Source organism: Cinclus cinclus, chromosome 6 (genome assembly GCF_963662255.1).
Source record: "Cinclus cinclus chromosome 6, bCinCin1.1, whole genome shotgun sequence".
In the NCBI taxonomy this organism is placed as follows: Eukaryota; Metazoa; Chordata; class Aves; order Passeriformes; family Cinclidae; genus Cinclus; species Cinclus cinclus.
Genome location: NC_085051.1, coordinates 6,792,675 through 6,810,389, shown reverse-complemented (window position 1 = coordinate 6,810,389; position 17,715 = coordinate 6,792,675). Strand labels below are relative to the sequence as shown.

The following is a 17,715-nucleotide window of genomic DNA, read 5'->3' as shown; positions in this document are numbered from 1 at the left end:
CTTTGCTCGCACTTAGCTGCTCTTCAGACAGTTCTGTTGAAAGAGAAGTTTGATTTATCGTGTGTATTGTTTAAATTTGAGTTTCCCCCGTGAGGCACAGTAAAAATAGATGCTATAATGCAATTTCGTGCAACGAGACCAAGAAAGACACAATTTAAATGCATTTGTGTACTTTATACGTAGTGGACTTCTCACTCCTTGTGTAGATATGTGGTTAGACACAAAACTGATTATTTTTATGGGTTTTTTTTAAATATCCATGTATGTGGATATATAAATTGATAACATGCATAAACAAGCTGTTATAACATCTGATCGGAGAACTTCAGAAATGCAGATTTTAAAAAAGGAGCTGGATTGCACTACAGTGAGAGGGAGGAGGAAGAGGAGTAGAAATTGAAGGTTTGCCCCCATTTCTCTCTTGCCTAGGGTGCAGTAGTACGTGTTTCTCACATGTTCCCTCTAATTACCGGCAGGAAAGTTCTGCCGTGCTCCGGCTGGCTTTGGTTTAGGAATCAGCCCCTATATGAGTCACAAGGAACACGCAATGCCACTGCCGCGTGAGTGACAGCCAGCCGGCGCTCCGGCTTCTCGGTGTCCCTTTAAAATCTGAAACCAAGGGGGATGATTTATCAAACTCTTATTATCAAGAAAATGTCACACGAAGGGCACCTTGCTATGCACTGACGCAAACCCAGTCTTTCCCAAGGAACTATAGAAAGCTTTGGTCTGAACTGGGTAAAATCCAGTCTGACAATTGCCTGTACTGCTCTTTTCACCTCTATCGGCTCCGTCTGTGGCTATTTAAGACATGGTAAGTGCTTGCTTGCTTCTCCTCGATACCGAGAAGGGCTGGAGGAGCAGAGCGGAGCGGGAGCTGTCCGCGGACGGGGTAGGGATGCTGCGGGGCACGGGGCGAGCGCAGGAGAAGCGGTGGTACCCAAACCGCACCAATTTAATGACCTTATCCCTGGTGCCGGGAGAGTGGGATTACGATGGAGGGAAAACTTGCAGCGGAAATGGTGACGGGGAGTTTTGTGAGACACTCTGAAAAAAGAAGGGGTATTTGTAAAGCTAACACTAAACCGATGGAAAAGGTAGGGCTCGCCTGCAGGTTGCTTAATGTATAAAATGGAGACACGTTTTAAACGGTAGTTTTAAACTGGAGGGAAAGCTAGAGGTGAGTGTGGGAGTGTCGTCAGTAATCTATTTAATAGTTAAGGGAATCTTAAATAAGATCTCTAGCATTATGAGTCGGAAACAAGAAGAATAGGGAAAAACTACTGTTAGTGGCGTTAATCCTTCTGTGGCAGTGCGGTTATGTTTTGGGGTTTTTTTGCATTTCAGTCTCTTGCTTTGAAGTGTAGCAGCCACCTCAGAAATGTTCACCGGCACTATTTCACTTGGTTTTTAACATCCCCTGTTGCCTATAGGGCAGCTTGTCTCTTGCTCATATATATATTTTTAAAAAAGTCGATGTGCATTGTTGAATGACAGAAAGGAAATGGGGCGTAAAATTAAAGAATCTTTCTACACTAGTGATAGGGAAGGGAGTATCGTACAGTCGTGATGTGAAATCTAACGAGGTCTGGCGGTGCAGTGCTGTAGAAACACTTATTTAAACTTGAATTACTGGTTTGCAGATGCTGGTGGTGGTTTTTTGTTTGAGGTCTGTTGTTTGGGGTTTTGGGGAGTGGTTGGTTTTTGTTTGTTTGTTTGTTTATGTGTGTGTGAGTACCGTACTCGTTTTTCCCTCGGAGTATTAACGTTGAATGGGAGGGCAAGCAGGCGAGCCGTGGCTCCTCGAAATTCTGCAACACTCCTGTATCCTGATTTTCTGGCGCATGCGTTTCCTGCACGAGGGGGAAAGTCGTATATTCTCCGCAGTGCCAACACTTCTTTTTTTTTTTTCCCCCCTCTTCTTCTCCTTTTGGTAAAATATGTGACGTTCTCATTTTAGGATTACGCCAGTCAAAGGGATATGAGCAAGCAGCTTGTGAACAATCCTGAAGCGGCGCCTCCCGGACCCAAAGAAGGTGCGGGAGTTGCAAGAATCAGCCCCGAAAATGACCCGCAAAACGCCACGGCCAGGCTTCCCCGGTCACTCTCGAACGACAGCAAAACACTTTGCTCCGAAGAAGCGAACCCAAATGATTTTGAGAGGACCAAAGTCGGGATCTGCAAGCTCAGCAGCACCCCGGTCCAAGCCAACTCCACCCTCCGGAGGGAATCTGTGGAAACCTTTCCCTGCAAGCCTAGCCCCGGGCCAGGGATCGTCGGGCAAGCTGCGATCCCTCATTGCAAAATTCCCGCTTTGCAAAGCACAGACGGGGACGCTGCTCTGAGCCTTGGCAAGAGCACGCTGGAGCAAAACAACGCCAAGGGCGCCTGGGTGACCTTGAGCCAGAGCACCGTGGTGCTGGGCACAGATGGCAACACTTCGGTTCTTCCTGGCACACTGGAGGGGGTGAGTCGTCTCCTTACAGGTTTGCCTTCCCCCGCTTCAGCTCCCGGGAGGTCTTTGCCGCTCAGCGCCGATTTGGGGTGGAAGTTCTAGAATCAGGGGCGGATGAGTCGGGGATGGGGCTGTGCCGCAGGGAGGAGGGAGGGAAGAAGGGGACAGAGGATCTTAGACCCAAAGCTGAAGTGCTGGCGAATGCTAATGATGTAATAGCGGTACAAAGGGAGCGTCCTGTGTAATTCCACCTGCCGTGCCTGTAGGTGCACCCCGGCTCGGACCCGCCGTGAGCGGGTGTTCACATTCTTACACTCCTCAGCACGAGGTCTGATCCTGTCCCCAGCGCCCTTCCTTGCCCTTCCCCTCCTCAGGCTTCTCCGCCTGCCCAAATCCCCGCGGACCGCGTGTCTCGGACGCTGTAACCAAGAATAGGGCGAAATAAATCAGCCCAATGCCATCCGAGGTGATGCCTCCGGCGGTGCGAGGCAGGGAAGGTGTCGCTCCCCAGGCTGTCCCTGTCCTCCTGCCTATCCGCATTCACCCTGGAAGCGGGGCGGCGTTCCTGCGGTAAAAGGAATTTCCACTTCTGCGTGTGCTAGGAGCCGGCTGTTGGTCCTGACCCTCCAGAGGCCACCGAGGGCTTCCAGCCCCAGGAGAGGCGATGGGACCTGCCTCCCAAAGGGACATCAGGAGCTGGGCCACCCACCCCGAGCGCTCTGTGGAGGGCCATGCTTTAAACCCCTCTTTCGTTGTTGTGTTTTTGGGGGTGGTGGTAGTAGTGGTGTGTGGCTTATTGGGTTTTTTTTGTTTGTTTGTTTGTTCGGTTGGTTGGTTTGTTTTGTTTGTTAAACAGAGGTCTGACGGGGGCTGAAGGGTTTCCCACCGGTGAAGCCGGCAGCACCTCTGCGCTTGTTTGCTAAAGTGGCTGGTTTCCCCTCTCTCTCTCTTCCCCCCTTCCTCCTTTTTCCCCCCTTTAGGAAGACGATGTGGGGGATGAAAATAAAGCCCGAGGGAACTGGTCTAGCAAGCTGGATTTCATCCTCTCCATGGTGGGTTATGCAGTGGGGCTGGGCAATGTCTGGAGGTTCCCGTACCTGGCCTTTAAGAATGGGGGAGGTATGATGGCTTTTTCCTGTCTCTCTACCTGCAGTACCGTACGGGTCTGAGCCAGTCCCTGCCTTTTGGCCAGGGAGAAACACGAGGGAAGCGGGGTCGGCGGCTTCCTATTGCCGGGCAGCCAGTCCCGGCAAGAGCCGAGGTGCGGGGGCATCTTCAGACTATCGGACAATCGGTGAAACATCTGCCTGCGTTCTGGGGGGCTTTTTTATTGTTGTTGTTTGCCTTATTTTTTTGCTTTAGTTTTGTTTGTTTGTTTGTTTTATGGTCACCTCTGAAAGCAGGAAAACTGTGACGAGGTTTTCCTTCAAAGGTATCGCTTTCCTTAAAAAAAAAAATAAAAAAAAAAAAATCTGCAATTAGTGCTGGCCGGAGAGGGAGGCAAACGAAGAGGCGTGTTGATCACAGAGGCAGGGCTCCGTAAGCCAGCTCACCTCAGTTACACACAGCCGGGGCTGAATCTGCAATCGGTGGGATGGGGAAAGAGGAGGGACTTTGCAGTCGGGATAGAAACAAGAGCACGTTTGATCCCGACTCGAGACATTCCGTTATTTCGTGAGGTTTGAGGGAATTGTTTTAAATCTCTCCGTGATCGACTGAAAAATAATCGTTTGAAATAGTGTATGTCGATCAGCTGGATGGAGGAGAAGTCGGAAGAGGTTAATAGTTTACAAGGAGAAGAAGAACTTTATTTACAAGGGTTCTCTTACCAGAGGTTCTTACTGGAACGGGGAACAGGTGAATGTTACTGGATGCAATCCCTTGCAGCTGTAAACCCCTTCCCTCTTCGAAAGGGCTCTCAGCAGAGGATAGTGGTGCTATGATAATCGAATGCAGTTGTGCTGAGCCCGTGAAAGCCCTTTTCTGTGAGGGACGAGGCAATTTTAAAGAACTATTTTTAAATGGTGATGTTTTTTTTCTTCCTTTTCATTTTGCACGCGATAACTTCTAAGCGGGAGGTGTTAAACACTCGTTTAGCAATAATGAGTATTTACTGTCTGGAGGAAACAGTAAATGGAAACGTAGAAAGCTGATACGCTTCTTCTTGCCCCACCACTGCCTCCTGCCCCGCCGGGAATAGATAAGAAACCGAAAAATTTTAATAGAAAAATGTCTTGACTAAGATGTCCCCAGTATCACGGGGTGATTCAGGTTGCTCTCTCTTCTCTCCCCCTGCCCCCCCAAGGTGCGTTTCTCATCCCCTATTTGATGATGTTGGCTCTAGCCGGGATCCCCATTTTCTTCCTGGAAGTCTCCCTGGGGCAGTTTGCTAGTCAGGGCCCCGTGTCGGTCTGGAAAGCCATCCCGGCCTTGCAAGGTGAGCGGAGCAGGCTCCGGGCCGCTTTTTGGGGAGCATGAGCTGCACTCCGTCTCTCGCATGGCTTCAGCCGCTCCCTGCGCCCCGCTCGCCGCATGCCAGGGGCGCTCCGCGGGCTCAGGGGGGTGGCCGTGGAAATGGCCGTGGATATGGCCGTGGATATGGCCCTGTCCCTGCTCCCTCCCTGTCTCTGTCCCAGAAGAAGCCGATGCTTTGCAGCCGCCGGGTCCCGCAGCTCCCAGAGCCGCCGGCATTTATGGCTTTTCCTCCTGTCCCCCTGTCTGTCCGCAGGCTGCGGCATCGCCATGCTGATCATCTCCGTCCTGATAGCCATATATTACAATATTATTCTGTGCTACACCCTCTTCTACCTTTTCGCCTCCTTTGTGCCCGTGCTCCCCTGGGCTTCCTGTAACAACCCCTGGAACACGCCAGACTGTAAGGACAAAAACAAACTTCTGCTAGGTGAGTCTGGGACATGCTTATACTCTTATTTATTTATTTTTATTTGAAATTCTGTGGCCGTGGTAGTTTTCCAGAGCTTTCTGCGGCTCAGCTGCGCCCCTGGGAGATGCCAGAGGAGACTGTGGGTGACCGCAGCCGGGAGAGGTTCCCAGCCCTTGGGAATGGTCTCTTCCCAAACCACTCGGAAGAGATCCGTATCCCAAAGGCACTTCCCTCTGCTTTTACTTCGTTTTCCCTTACCGACGATAAACTACATTTGTCAATTTAAATGCTTTTTAAAAAGCCGATTTTTCTTCATTTTCCTCCTTTTTTCCTCTCTTGGTTTTTTCCCCCCCTCTCTTGGTTTTTTCCCCCCCTCTCTTGGTTTTTTCCCCCCCTCTCTTGGTTTTTTCCCCCCCTCTCTTGGTTTTTTCCCCCCCTCTCTTGGTTTTTTCCCCCCCTCTGCTTTTCCTCTGTGTTCCCCCTTCTCTCTCCCTTTTTTTTTTCCTCCTGTAGGAAAACTCCTGTGTTGGCAACAAAATACCACAGCTGGCAGCCTGTGTCTGCTAAAGACGAGTTGTCTTTAGAGAAATTCCTCTTTAATGAAAACAAAAACAAACCCCGTTGCTTCTGAAAACGGCCCCAAATACACAAGGACATGAAAATGGAAAAAGTAAACCTAGTAAACGACCTTTTGGAAAAGATGTTCAAGTAATTAGGAGTGATCTAGTGCATTCTTGTCATTTTACAACAACAACAACAAAAGAATCTCTACACTTTATTCTTCTGTTCCCCCACCTCATTTCTTCCTAGATTCCTGCATTATTGGCGACCACCCAAAAATACAAATCAAGAACTCGACTTTCTGTATGAGTGCCTATCCAAACCTAACCATGGTTAACTTCACCAGGGAAGGGAACAAAACATTTGTCAGTGGGAGTGAAGAATACTTCAAGTAAGATCTTTCTTTGTTTCGAGAAATTACATCAATCTTTTCTTTATGCCTGATCCACTGGAACAGGCAACAAATCACGGCTTGGAAAACCAGAAATATGGTAGTAAAGAGCAGCAAATTATGCTAATTTTTTGTGCTTAGCAATGATGAGAGCTGAATTCAAACACTGGATTACTTGTTTTCTGTTCCTGTGGTGCTCAGCACAGCTGGGGTGTTGGCCCATGCCCTGCAGTTTTATCTACTACTGCAATGCAGATAAATAAAATAATACATGGTGAGAATTGCTGGAACCATCTAGAGAAACCACTGGGGACACTGTAGCAAAACAAAAAGGGAATTTGTGCAGAATTGTTGCCTGTGGTTGCTGTCATTACTTTTTTCCCCCCAATTTTTAAAATTTCTTTTTTTTTCCCCCCCCCTTGCTTTTAGGTACTTTGTATTGAAGATTTCAGCAGGGATTGAATATCCTGGTGAGATTAGATGGCCCTTGGCACTATCTCTTTTCCTAGCTTGGGTGATTGTTTATGCCTCCCTCGCTAAAGGAATCAAGTCATCAGGAAAAGTAAGAAACAATATTTGTGATTATACACTCACAGGAGAGCAGAGTGCTGGTTTTTGGGGACTCACACCCTTGTCTAAGGAATGAATTACTGAAAATATTTTCAGTAGGTGACTAAATATTAATTGAAATGCCTTTTCCCTGTGTTTTCCTTTCTAGCCAAAACAGAAACAATTCTTGTTAGACACTTTGTCTCTAATCTCCAATAAATTTAAAATGAGCAATTAAGCTGCACTCAGCAGTGAGATGGCACAAATGGTACTTTCCAGCCTTCCCTATTCTGTGTGCTGTTCATAAAAATTCTGCAAACACCTCACATTTCACTGGAATCCAGGAAATTGTGATGTAAATTGGATGTTAAGTAACGTATTTTAAATTCAGAACTGAACATTAAGAAAGCTCAGTGTGTGTGTGTGTGTGTGTGAGCAACATAACCAAGTATTTCCTGGGATAAAGATAGTGGGAATGGAGACATTAATTTTTTTAGAGCTGCTTACAGAGTTCCAATTCCAAGCCATCCCTTTGCTTCCAGAAGCTGACTTCATGTGTTGGGAGGTCACTTGGCAATTAACAGAAAATCCAAGGACTCAGAGTGCCAGGGGAAAAGTTGGGATTTTCACCCCCCCCCTTACCTTAGTGGGATAGGAAAAAACATTTCATGAAAGGCAAGAGACTGGATAATAATGTGGGTTTGGATGTGGCAATGGATATTTCTCTAAGTGACTCTTAGTGGCCAAGAAAAATACTGACACTGATGTTGGAGAGAAAAAAATATTGACTCCTTGGTATCAGAGATAGAAATACTGTATTTTTGTAGAGATTAGTTCAGTATCTTGACTGTACAGAAATTCATCAGGGCAACTTCTTGAAACACCTCTTGAAACAACATGGGAAGTTTGAAAAGCAGTTTCAGAAGTTTGAAAAGCTCAGACCACAGGTTGAGGGAGGGGATTCTCCCCCTCTGCTCTGGTAGGAAGCCACCTCTAGTCCTGTGTCCAGCTCTGGAGACCAGAACACAAGAAGGATCTCTTGGAATGAGTCCCGAGGAGGCCACAAAGATGCTCGGAGGGCTGGAGCCCCTCTGCAGTGGAGACAAGCTGAGAGAGCTGGGGCTGTTCTGCCTGGGGAAGAGCAAGGTCCAAGGAGATCTTCCAGCAGCTTCCATGACCTAAAGGGGCCACAGGAGAGCTGCAGAGGGACTGGGGACAAGGACATGGAGTGACAGGATAAGGAAAAATGGCATCAACCTGACAGAGGGCAGGGTTTAGATTAGATAGTAGGAAGAAAATCTCCTCTGTAAAGGTTGTGAGGCCCTGGCACAGGTTGCCCAGAGAAGTTGTGGCTGCCTTGTCCCTGTAGGAGTGTTCAAGGCCAGGCTGGGCTGGGCTTGGATCATCCTGGTCTAAGGGAAGGTGTCCTTGCTCATGGCAGGGGTTGGAATGAGATGAACTTTCAGGTCCCTTCCAACCCATACCATTCTGTGATATAATTCCACAGTGTGTTATGACACGATTCTGTTTTGTTTAGGACCCAGATGTTAATGTGAAAAATATTTTAAATGACTTTGTGTTGAATGTCAAGCTTAACTGGCCATAATCCAACCATTTTATTTGACCACAGAGAAAGCTGTGTTCTAGATAATTACTGAAACATTAAACACACGATCACTGTTGTGCATTTAGACATCATGATGGTTTAGGCATGTCCAGATAATTTCAGACTTTCCCTATTTTGAATTTGGACCATAACTATCATCATGGTGATACATAATTAGTAATTTCTTTAGCCTGCTTTTTAGTTAAATGCAGAAAAAATAGAGAAGACAACTACAGAAATGTGTTACTGAATGGTACTTCTCATTTCATTTCCACTGAAGTGTGATAGCTCACTCTGGGCAATGATCAAAAGTGGTATTTTCCTTTAGCTTTAAATTCCTATTGTTCCTCTCCAGATGGAGAGAGGAGCCCTCCTCCTTCTCTGTCTGGAATTCCAGCTCTTACCTCTGTTGTTATTGATGTTATTGTTGTTTCCAGCAGCAAGAAGAGCTGTAAAATTTCAGATTTCCAGGGAAATAACCCTTGTTGTTTTCTTGGTTTATCCCCTGCCTGTTGTCTCTGAGCCTGAGTAATTGCCTTTGGGCAATAGTGACATTTCCCCTCTTCCTCTCTTCTTATCCAAATCAGCCTTTTCAGAAACCTTTTCTCTGCCCTGTCCAGGTTGTGTACTTCACAGCTACATTCCCCTACGTAGTTCTCATCATCCTTCTTGTAAGAGGAGTAACTCTACCTGGAGCTGGAGATGGGATCTGGTACTTCATCACACCCAAGTGGGAGAAGCTGATTGATGCCATGGTGGGTTTGCTCTTGCACTTAGAGCTGCTGGGGTGAATAAATCACACAGATCTCTTGGGGTCTGCTGCAAGCACTTTCCATGTGCAGAGGTGGTGTTGTCACCTGTGGAAACTTGTTCTTCATCTTACGTGGGTAAAGTATCACTTAGGGTCACTGGCAGATAAAACACCAGTATCTGATGCAGGTTTTCCCTCTTGATTTGTATTTTTTGTTTCTGAATGTATTTGAATGGATATGTATCAAACGATACAGTTTTTATACTTGTGTCTTCCACGTACAGCAAGGTTTATGTTATCCTTTTATGTGGGCTCAGCAAGAACAGTGCTCCTTATCAAATAGGCCTGATGTATTTCATGGCAGGATTTTGCTTTTAAATATTCTATTGACATCCATTGGCCTAACACTCTTTCCTGAAGCTAATGCTGTCTTCTTTCCTACTTAGGTTTGGAAGGATGCTGCCACTCAGATTTTCTTCTCCTTATCTGCAGCATGGGGAGGTCTAATAACCCTCTCTTCATACAACAAATTCCATAATAACTGCTACAGGTGTGTAAGAGAGAAATACATCTGTTTTATTAAACAGGTTTGTCCAAAAACAATTGTCCTTCATCTTGCAGAAATCTGGTTTGTAAGACCCCCACATCTTGTCTTTTTTACCCTTGTCTTTTTTTTCCATTTTCCCCCCTGTTGTCCTCTAGCCTTTTTTTTTTCTTTTGTATTTTTTTGGGGGGTGGTGGGGAGGGATGTGTATGTGTATGTTTTGTCTACATTTAACCCTTTTTGGTTTTGTGTATTTTCTCCTCTTCCCAGGTCCTAATCTACTAGTCTCAAGATGAGCATTTAGGCTTATTAAAGTTCCCACTGGCTCCCCATTTTTCAGAATCAGGAGGTTGAGGTTGAAGGGCAATCTGGGATGTGTCAAGAGCTATGAGCAGTGAAAGGGAGCCACTTGGTAGCTCTGCTGAAGAACAGCCCACGAGTACAGTGGGCTGAAGGTTGTGTTGTGAAAGATGCAGGAATTTAACTTGCAACTTCCATTTATGTGATTGATTCTTACATCTCCCAAATGTTTTTTTGTTTTTCCAATTACTCTTACTGAGGTTTTACATGAACAAAGTTATTTCATGCTATGAAATTTAAAATCACTTTTGTTAGAAATCACTGAAAGCTATTTTTACAAGGGAAAAAGTCAGTGTATAGTTTTTAATGCAAAAGCCTGCCAGCTAAAATGTCTAGAGATGGAAAACACAAAAGCAAGTGGCATTAATGGAATGCTTCCCTGCTATTTTACAGTTTTTAAAGTCAGTCTGAAGCAAACTTTTGCCAGTTCCTGCAATGCCAGAGGTACTGATCCAGGACAGTCAGCAGCTTGCACAGGGATTCACCCAAGAGGATGCTCAAAAACTTTCCCTAGTCAAGACTTCAAAGCAAACACTCCTTGGGATTTCCACTGCCATCTCCTATGGCTTCTAAGTAGAGAATACAAAATACATAAAGAAGAAATGTGGATGAGGGTATTAAAAAGGAATTTCAAAAATATTTTTACTAGTGCTTAAAAGTAATTAAGTAATTTAATGAAATTATCTCAAAATATGCATGAAAGGTAACAGTGTTGCAAACACAACAACTCCCACCCAGCAATCCTTTGGGTCCTATTTTTGAAAATGCTATTCCTGAGCTTACTTTATTTTTTTTTTATGAATAATTACAATCAGAATACCAGGGGGAAAATGGAGGAACCATCATGCTACCTTTCTGCATTAATTTAACAATGTTTTGTGGAGTTTGGAAGATGTTAATGAAAATTTTGAAGGGAACACATAATAATGAAGTATAAAAATATTACAGTTCTAATACCAAATACATGCTTTACCTGTGTTAGGGAGGGATATGGGACTGAAGTAGAAATCATTAGATAAGCTTAGTTACTCCTAATATTTTTAATTTTACAACACAACCTCGAATACTGAAATGAAGCATGACTATTTTCTCTTTCAATTTCAATATTCATTACATTTTAATGCAGCAATTGTACTTTTCAGTTACACATTAATTTTAAACATAGTAAAAAACCTATAATTGCAGTAAATTTACATAAATTTGCTTCATAATGAACACCTGAAATATTTTAAACCTATTTAGGTTTTGGAAGAAGGTTAACACATGATGATTCCAAAGAGCACATTCATTTTTTTTTTCTGTAGACCCAAAGAATTAACAAAATCATTCCTCTTAAGACATGCTCTGTTGGAAATTCTAGAAGTTTGCCATCTCAGTGAGGTTCTTTGACAGCTTTTCAAGTTGTATTTCATTCTGTTCCTGACAAGAAAAAAACAACCCCAGACAACATTAAGAATAAGCAATTCTAGCCAACCTAAAACTCCCAAACATTTAAAGTGAGTGATCAGTTTTTCTAAAGACGTAGTAGTTTATGGGGAAGTTCTCTGGACACGTGTATTGTTTAAAAAATTGTATCAGGAATGTAATAACTATGGATGGGGCTCATGAGAGCTGGTTTGCTGTCAAGTCTTGACACATCCAGCAAAGTAAGACATCCGGCTATGGACTTCTTGAGATTCCCTTGACAAGAACAACCATGGGAAAATGTACCAGGGAATTCTCCCTCTGCAGGCAGCAAGGCGATTGAGAGAGTTCTGCAATGCACAGAAAGCTTAATCCTGGAATTTTGTGTAGGAGTACAAGAAGGATAAGACGAAAATCATCGTACCTGGACAGCAGTGGTTAATCCATACCTCAAATGGAGATCAGATGTCCTCATGAGGCAAAGAGTTAAAAAAAATATGTTACAAATCATGTCACCATGACTGCCTCTCTTCTTTAGAGAGGCCAAGAGCAGATGTACTTGCCCTTCTGCACAGCCTGTGGTTCCTGCACGGCACATGGGTGATGGAAGCTTACAGAGTTGATTCTTGGTGGTGTGCTGTGGAGACTTCTGTGCTCTCTGATCAGCATCAAATGCCCCTGATGGATGCAAAAGTGTGCGTTCATCGGCACCCCACAAGATGTGTGTGCTCACGAGGAACTCCTGAAACGCATATACAAAACCTTCCTTGTGTGTATCCCAACAGGCTTCTTGTGCTTTCTTTGCAGGGACACACTGATAGTCACGTGTACCAACAGTGCCACGAGTATATTTGCAGGCTTTGTCATCTTCTCAGTTATTGGCTTCATGGCAAATGAACTCAAAGTGAATATTGAAGCTGTGGCAGACCAAGGTAGGGCTCACTGGCATTTCATTACTTAGGCAGGCACCCTCTAGCACTTCCAGCTCTGTTATTAATGATAACATTGATACTGAAGGTGGGAATGATGGCTTCAAACTGGTGTGGAGTAGTAAACCACGTGTAGGCATTTCCGTACAGGAGAAGGTACCCTGGGAAGTCAAGATTATAGTTAAAGCCTCTTAATCACTTGCTTGGTAAAAGAAGGAAGGAAGTTGAGACTCATTTGAACCCTTTGTGTAAATGACTGATGGATGGGATGGTCCCCTCATGTAGTCTAAGGGATTATTTGCCTTCTCATTGGTCTCTGCTGCTGTTTCTCAAATGCCCTTCAAGGTGAAAATTATCTCTGGTGGTGGGAATTTTGGATGAGAGGGGGGTGGGAGAAATCTAGTGGGAGGAGTGGATTGGTCTTCTGAACTCTGGGGAGCAAGGAGATGCCTCCACGGAGAAGTAAAACATTTCTGAAGACCTGATTAGAACATCTTGGTTAGTGAAGAGACATGGTCATTAGTGGGGATCTGAAAGGTCTTAACTGGTAGAGCTGAGCACTGCTGTGCCAGCTGAACCACAGCTCTAAGTGCCAGTCATTGCTAGAGCAACTCCAGGGATGAGGGATTCCACAACCTCCCTGGGCAGCCCATTCCAATGTTTAACCACCCTTTCAGTGAAAAAACTCTTCCAGATTTCCAGCCTGAACCTCCCCTGGCACAGCCTGAACCCCGTCCTCTTGTCCTGTCCCTTGTTGCCTGGCTGCACCCTCCTGTCAGGGAGTGGTAGGTGTTTTTAAGAGTAATGTTTGCATCAATATTTTTATTTTAGACTTTACCTCCATTCTGGAACAAACAGCAAAAGCAGCCCCAAAATCTAAACTACGCTGCACTCACCAAAATTATTTCTGAGGAGTTAGAGCTAAAGAAGCTGTGCTTGAGTGCAGCAGCAGTGGAAGCTCCAAAGAGATGCAGGGAGGTGGGAGTAGAGACACGACTGTCAGGGGTGGTGGAGGGAGCACTTGGCTCAGCTGGTGCATCTCTGGAGATGGTGAAATACTCAGCACAGGAGCTCACAAACCCTTTTCTGCTGAGTGCTTGCTGGTGGTCTTGGAGTGAGCAGCTAGTCAGAGGCTGGAGCTCTCTGTGGCCAGCTGTTCCATGGATGTGGGAGCAGCTGTGGCTGCATTTGTAACAGTCTGTTCAGACCATGCAAAATTATTTCATGAGGGTGAGGCTTTGCTGCTGCCCATGACAGGGGAAGAAATTTAGTGAAGTAATGGAAGGTGAATTTGCAATAGGAAGTGAGTGAAAATTAAGGATAATTGTGGACTGAGGCAGTGCATTGCATAACTGTAGTTAAAAAGCAAACTCAAGAACTGGTGGAAATAACCAGCCTTTGTCATTGCCTGATTTTTAATTTATTTTTTTTTTTAATTCTTAAGTTGTATTTCTTTTTGCAGTGAAGGAGAAAAAAGCCAAAATTATGATGAAAGATAATATCCCTTCAAGTTTTCAAAACCTTGATTGGAAATGTTAATGGAAAGAAGAAGGGATTTTACATTTTTTTTTTCCTTTTTATTTTCTCCTAAAATATTAATCTGAAAAACATAATGTGGTTTTTCATTTAGAATTTTATTTTCAGGAAAAGCTCACTTATCTGATGAGCAAATAAAATGTGGAGGGAAAGACAGCACAATCTCTTTTTGTTCTACTCATTGATTAGGAGCATAATGTAGTTGAAAAATGTTATACTTTAAAATGAAAGTTCAAGGTAATTTTACTTTATAAGACATCTAAAGTACTTGGAGTTTTACTGGCTTTAGTTCATTTTTATAAAAAATTCATGCCCACCACATCTTGGAAGATGGATGGAATGGGATCTGGCCTCCCTGTGACTATTTCCTGTGGTTGGATGCTACCAGGCGTGTGTTATCTAGGAGAGTTATGAGGGGCTGACATGGAGACATTTCCCATTTCATGTTCTGTAATTTAACTTTTCCTAAAAGTCTAATTAATGGGAACTCATTATTCTGAGAGCTAATTAAACTTCTGTATGCAGGCAGCAAGTTTAAACAGAGCTCTTATATCCAACAGTCAAGGAGAAATCTTTAATCAAGAGATTAAAGAGGTGTTTGTGAATACACTACACAAGTTGCCCAAGGAGATGATTTTTATGCTGCTGAAACTATTTTTCTCAGTACATGAACAAGCAGCAGTTCTCTCTTAAACACAAGCAGCATGTGCAGCTGGAGGAACTGGGGTACAATGATTTAAAGTAGAAATGTCTAGTCCAGAGTGAGTGGGGAGCCCATTCTCTTGGCATGAGAACAGCTTGGCTCTCATTTACATCTCACCTGGCAGGAAGCATCTCTCAGAGTGCTTGAAGTGGAAATCCCTTCAGTTGGGATAAATAGAGAAGAAGTGCCACCTACTGTAATGCTGCCACCACAACCCTGCAGCCTTTGCTCCCAGGCAGACCTAAAAAAAATATGTGTGTATATCCATATCTATATCTATATCTATATCTATATCATCTATATCTATATCATCTATATCTAATCATCTATCATCTATATCTATATCTAATCATCTATATCTAATCATCTATATCTATATCTATATCTATCATCTATATCTATATCATCTATATCTAATCATCTATCATCTATATCTATATCTAATCATCTATATCTAATCATCTATATCTATATCTATATCTATCATCTATATCTATATCATCTATATCTATATCATCTATATCTATATCATCTATATCTATATCATCTATATCTATATCATCTATATCTATATCATCTATATCTATATCTATCTTCCTAGTTTAGCCTTTAAAAGATTCCTTATTTCTTGTGCTCTGCATTATTTCAGGTTTTCTTGTGGATTTTTTTTTAGAATCACAGTAGTTAATACCTTCTCTCTGGAATCAAGTCTGGGCATGTTTTATATTCTGTCCTCTTTTAAGGTGTGGCAATGAGTTGAAGGAGGGTATTTGCATTTCCATTCATGTTGTAGCACTGCGGTGTGGATGTTTGCCGTGGGCTGCTGATTGGCAGGGAAGTGGCAGGAATTTGATCACAGCAGGACAGAAACATGGCTGCAGTGTGCAATTTTTGCTAAATTTTGAAAAAATTGGGTCAGTATGTTGGTATATTGGTTGAATATGCATTCTGCTTGGAAAGTAGGAGTAAATAAGTGATTGGAAATTTACAGTGTAAACAGAAATTAAACAGGTAAGACTAAACCCTGTAATACTTAAGCCTTTCTGTAAATAAGAAAAATCGAATCTGATAACCTTTTTTTTTTCCCCCTAATTTCTAGGTCCTGGGATTGCTTTTGTGGTTTACCCAGAAGCCTTAACTAGGCTGCCCCTCTCTCCCTTCTGGGCTATAATATTCTTTTTGATGCTTCTAACTCTTGGATTAGACACGATGGTAAACTGCTTTTGTGTCCCATTATTTTCCTTTTGATTTTCTTATTTATTTGTTTGGAGTACCATGCAATTCATTGCTATTTCCCATGTGGGCAGTGACTCATGAAAAAAGAGGAATGAAGTAAGGCCATCAATGCTGGAATCATTTTGGCAGAGTTTTGGTGCTGCTATCTAAGCATTTAACACCCAGGACTCAAAATACTCTCTTACATAGTTTTATATCCAGTTGGACCACTTTGTGTGCACTGAAATGCATATCCTCTTTTTTGTTTGTTTTTCAGTTTGCCACCATTGAGACTATTGTGACCTCTGTGTCAGATGAATTCCCCAAGTACTTACGTACACACAAGGCACTGTTCACTCTTGGGTGCTGTGTGTCCTTCTTCATCATGGGATTTCCTATGATCACTCAGGTAATGGCACTGCCTTTGAGCATCATTGTGTGTCCCCAGTCCCCCTCTGGTGACTGCTTTCCTCTTACACAAGCTGCAAAAGGTTTAGCTGAATTCTGCCACGTGTGACATGCTGTGTGTCTGAAAGCCTTATTAAAAAAAAAAAGAAAAAAGAAAAAAAAAAGATGCTCTGAGATATTCTCAGGACACTTTGCTGTTCAAATCTTCCTGAGAATCAGACCTTTAAAATTTTCTCTACAAAAACATCTTCAAAATAGTAATATAAATTAAGTATTCAACCCACACTGACAGAGGGCAGGATTAGATTAGACATTACGAAGAAATTCTTCCGTGTCAGGGTGCTGAGGCCCTGGCACAGGTTGTCCAAAAAAGCTGTGGCTGCCCCATCCCTGGAAGTGTCCAAGGCCAGCTTGGATGGGGCTTGGAGCACCCTGGGAGAGTGGAAGGTGTCCCTGTCCGTGGCAGGGGGGTTGGAACAAATTAATCTTTAGGCTTTCTACCAACCCAACCCATTCTATGAATAAATAAAAAACCCCCAATTTTGAATGTTATATAAATATGCACACCTGTTTTGAGTGCCTTTCCTCTGAGATTAGACATACACTGGTGGTCTCTGCAAACTGTGGAGTTAATACTGGAATTCACATCTACTGTTGATAAACTTCAATGTTTTCTTCACTAATACCTCCAGGATTATATGTAATTTCAAGATGAGATGCACAAAATCTTAATATTTTATCCATCCTTCCCCCCCTTTTATCTTTGTTCTGTTCCCCCTTACCCCATCACCCACTAGCCCAGCTTTGCTGTTCTAAAGCCCATGAAGGATTCAGTCCTTTATTCACTTGAATTATGCTGCTTAACTCCATCATGGAGACAGAATATTACATCCTTTCCAAACAGATGAACTGGACTTATTATTATGGTAGATTTGCTTTTGATGGTGTTTTTGCTTTTGATAGAGTATTATGTGATTTGAGACAGTGCAGCTAGAAGGTCTGATCACAGTTCAATCCTTGAACTCAAAGTCCAAATCAAATCAAATTTGAATTCAAATCCTTTCAATTCAAAGTCTCCCCCCGTGTCCTAGCTAGCAAAATCAGGTGTACCCTCTGCTTTTTTCTTGTTGTATTTGGTATTCATTCAGCCAGAAGGAAGCAGCTATAGTGCAGCATGAGCCTGTGTCTCGTAGATGTTTGAATGCTTCCTTGGGTCCTGTTCCTCTCCAATTTGCCTGCCTCAATGCCAAGAGTAATCTTCTATCTTTCTTTCCTTAGGGTGGAATGTATATGCTACAGCTTGTGGACACTTATGCAGCCTCTTACTCGCTTGTCATTATTGCCATCTTTGAGCTTGTTGGAGTTTCCTATATCTATGGTAAGAAAATGTTATTGGACAGCCTATGTCAAAGCAATATT

General features: G+C 43.4%; 1 protein-coding gene across 1 annotated transcript in view; it reads left to right on the top strand.

Annotated features, from left to right (window-relative positions):
* The first annotated feature begins 1,651 nt into the window (after positions 1-1,651).
* The window catches only part of SLC6A5 (solute carrier family 6 member 5), a 28,297-nt gene continuing 12,233 nt past the window's right edge, over positions 1,652-17,715 (top strand). The window contains exons 1-12 of the mRNA XM_062495688.1: positions 1,652-2,467; positions 3,436-3,574; positions 4,761-4,892; positions 5,184-5,357; positions 6,150-6,291; positions 6,721-6,853; positions 9,067-9,201; positions 9,644-9,747; positions 12,313-12,437; positions 15,773-15,885; positions 16,166-16,297; positions 17,575-17,674. Of these exons, the coding sequence (XP_062351672.1) occupies positions 1,982-2,467; positions 3,436-3,574; positions 4,761-4,892; positions 5,184-5,357; positions 6,150-6,291; positions 6,721-6,853; positions 9,067-9,201; positions 9,644-9,747; positions 12,313-12,437; positions 15,773-15,885; positions 16,166-16,297; positions 17,575-17,674 (1,915 nt within the window). The 5' untranslated portion in view covers positions 1,652-1,981. The remainder of the gene's footprint in view (positions 2,468-3,435; positions 3,575-4,760; positions 4,893-5,183; positions 5,358-6,149; positions 6,292-6,720; positions 6,854-9,066; positions 9,202-9,643; positions 9,748-12,312; positions 12,438-15,772; positions 15,886-16,165; positions 16,298-17,574; positions 17,675-17,715) is intronic.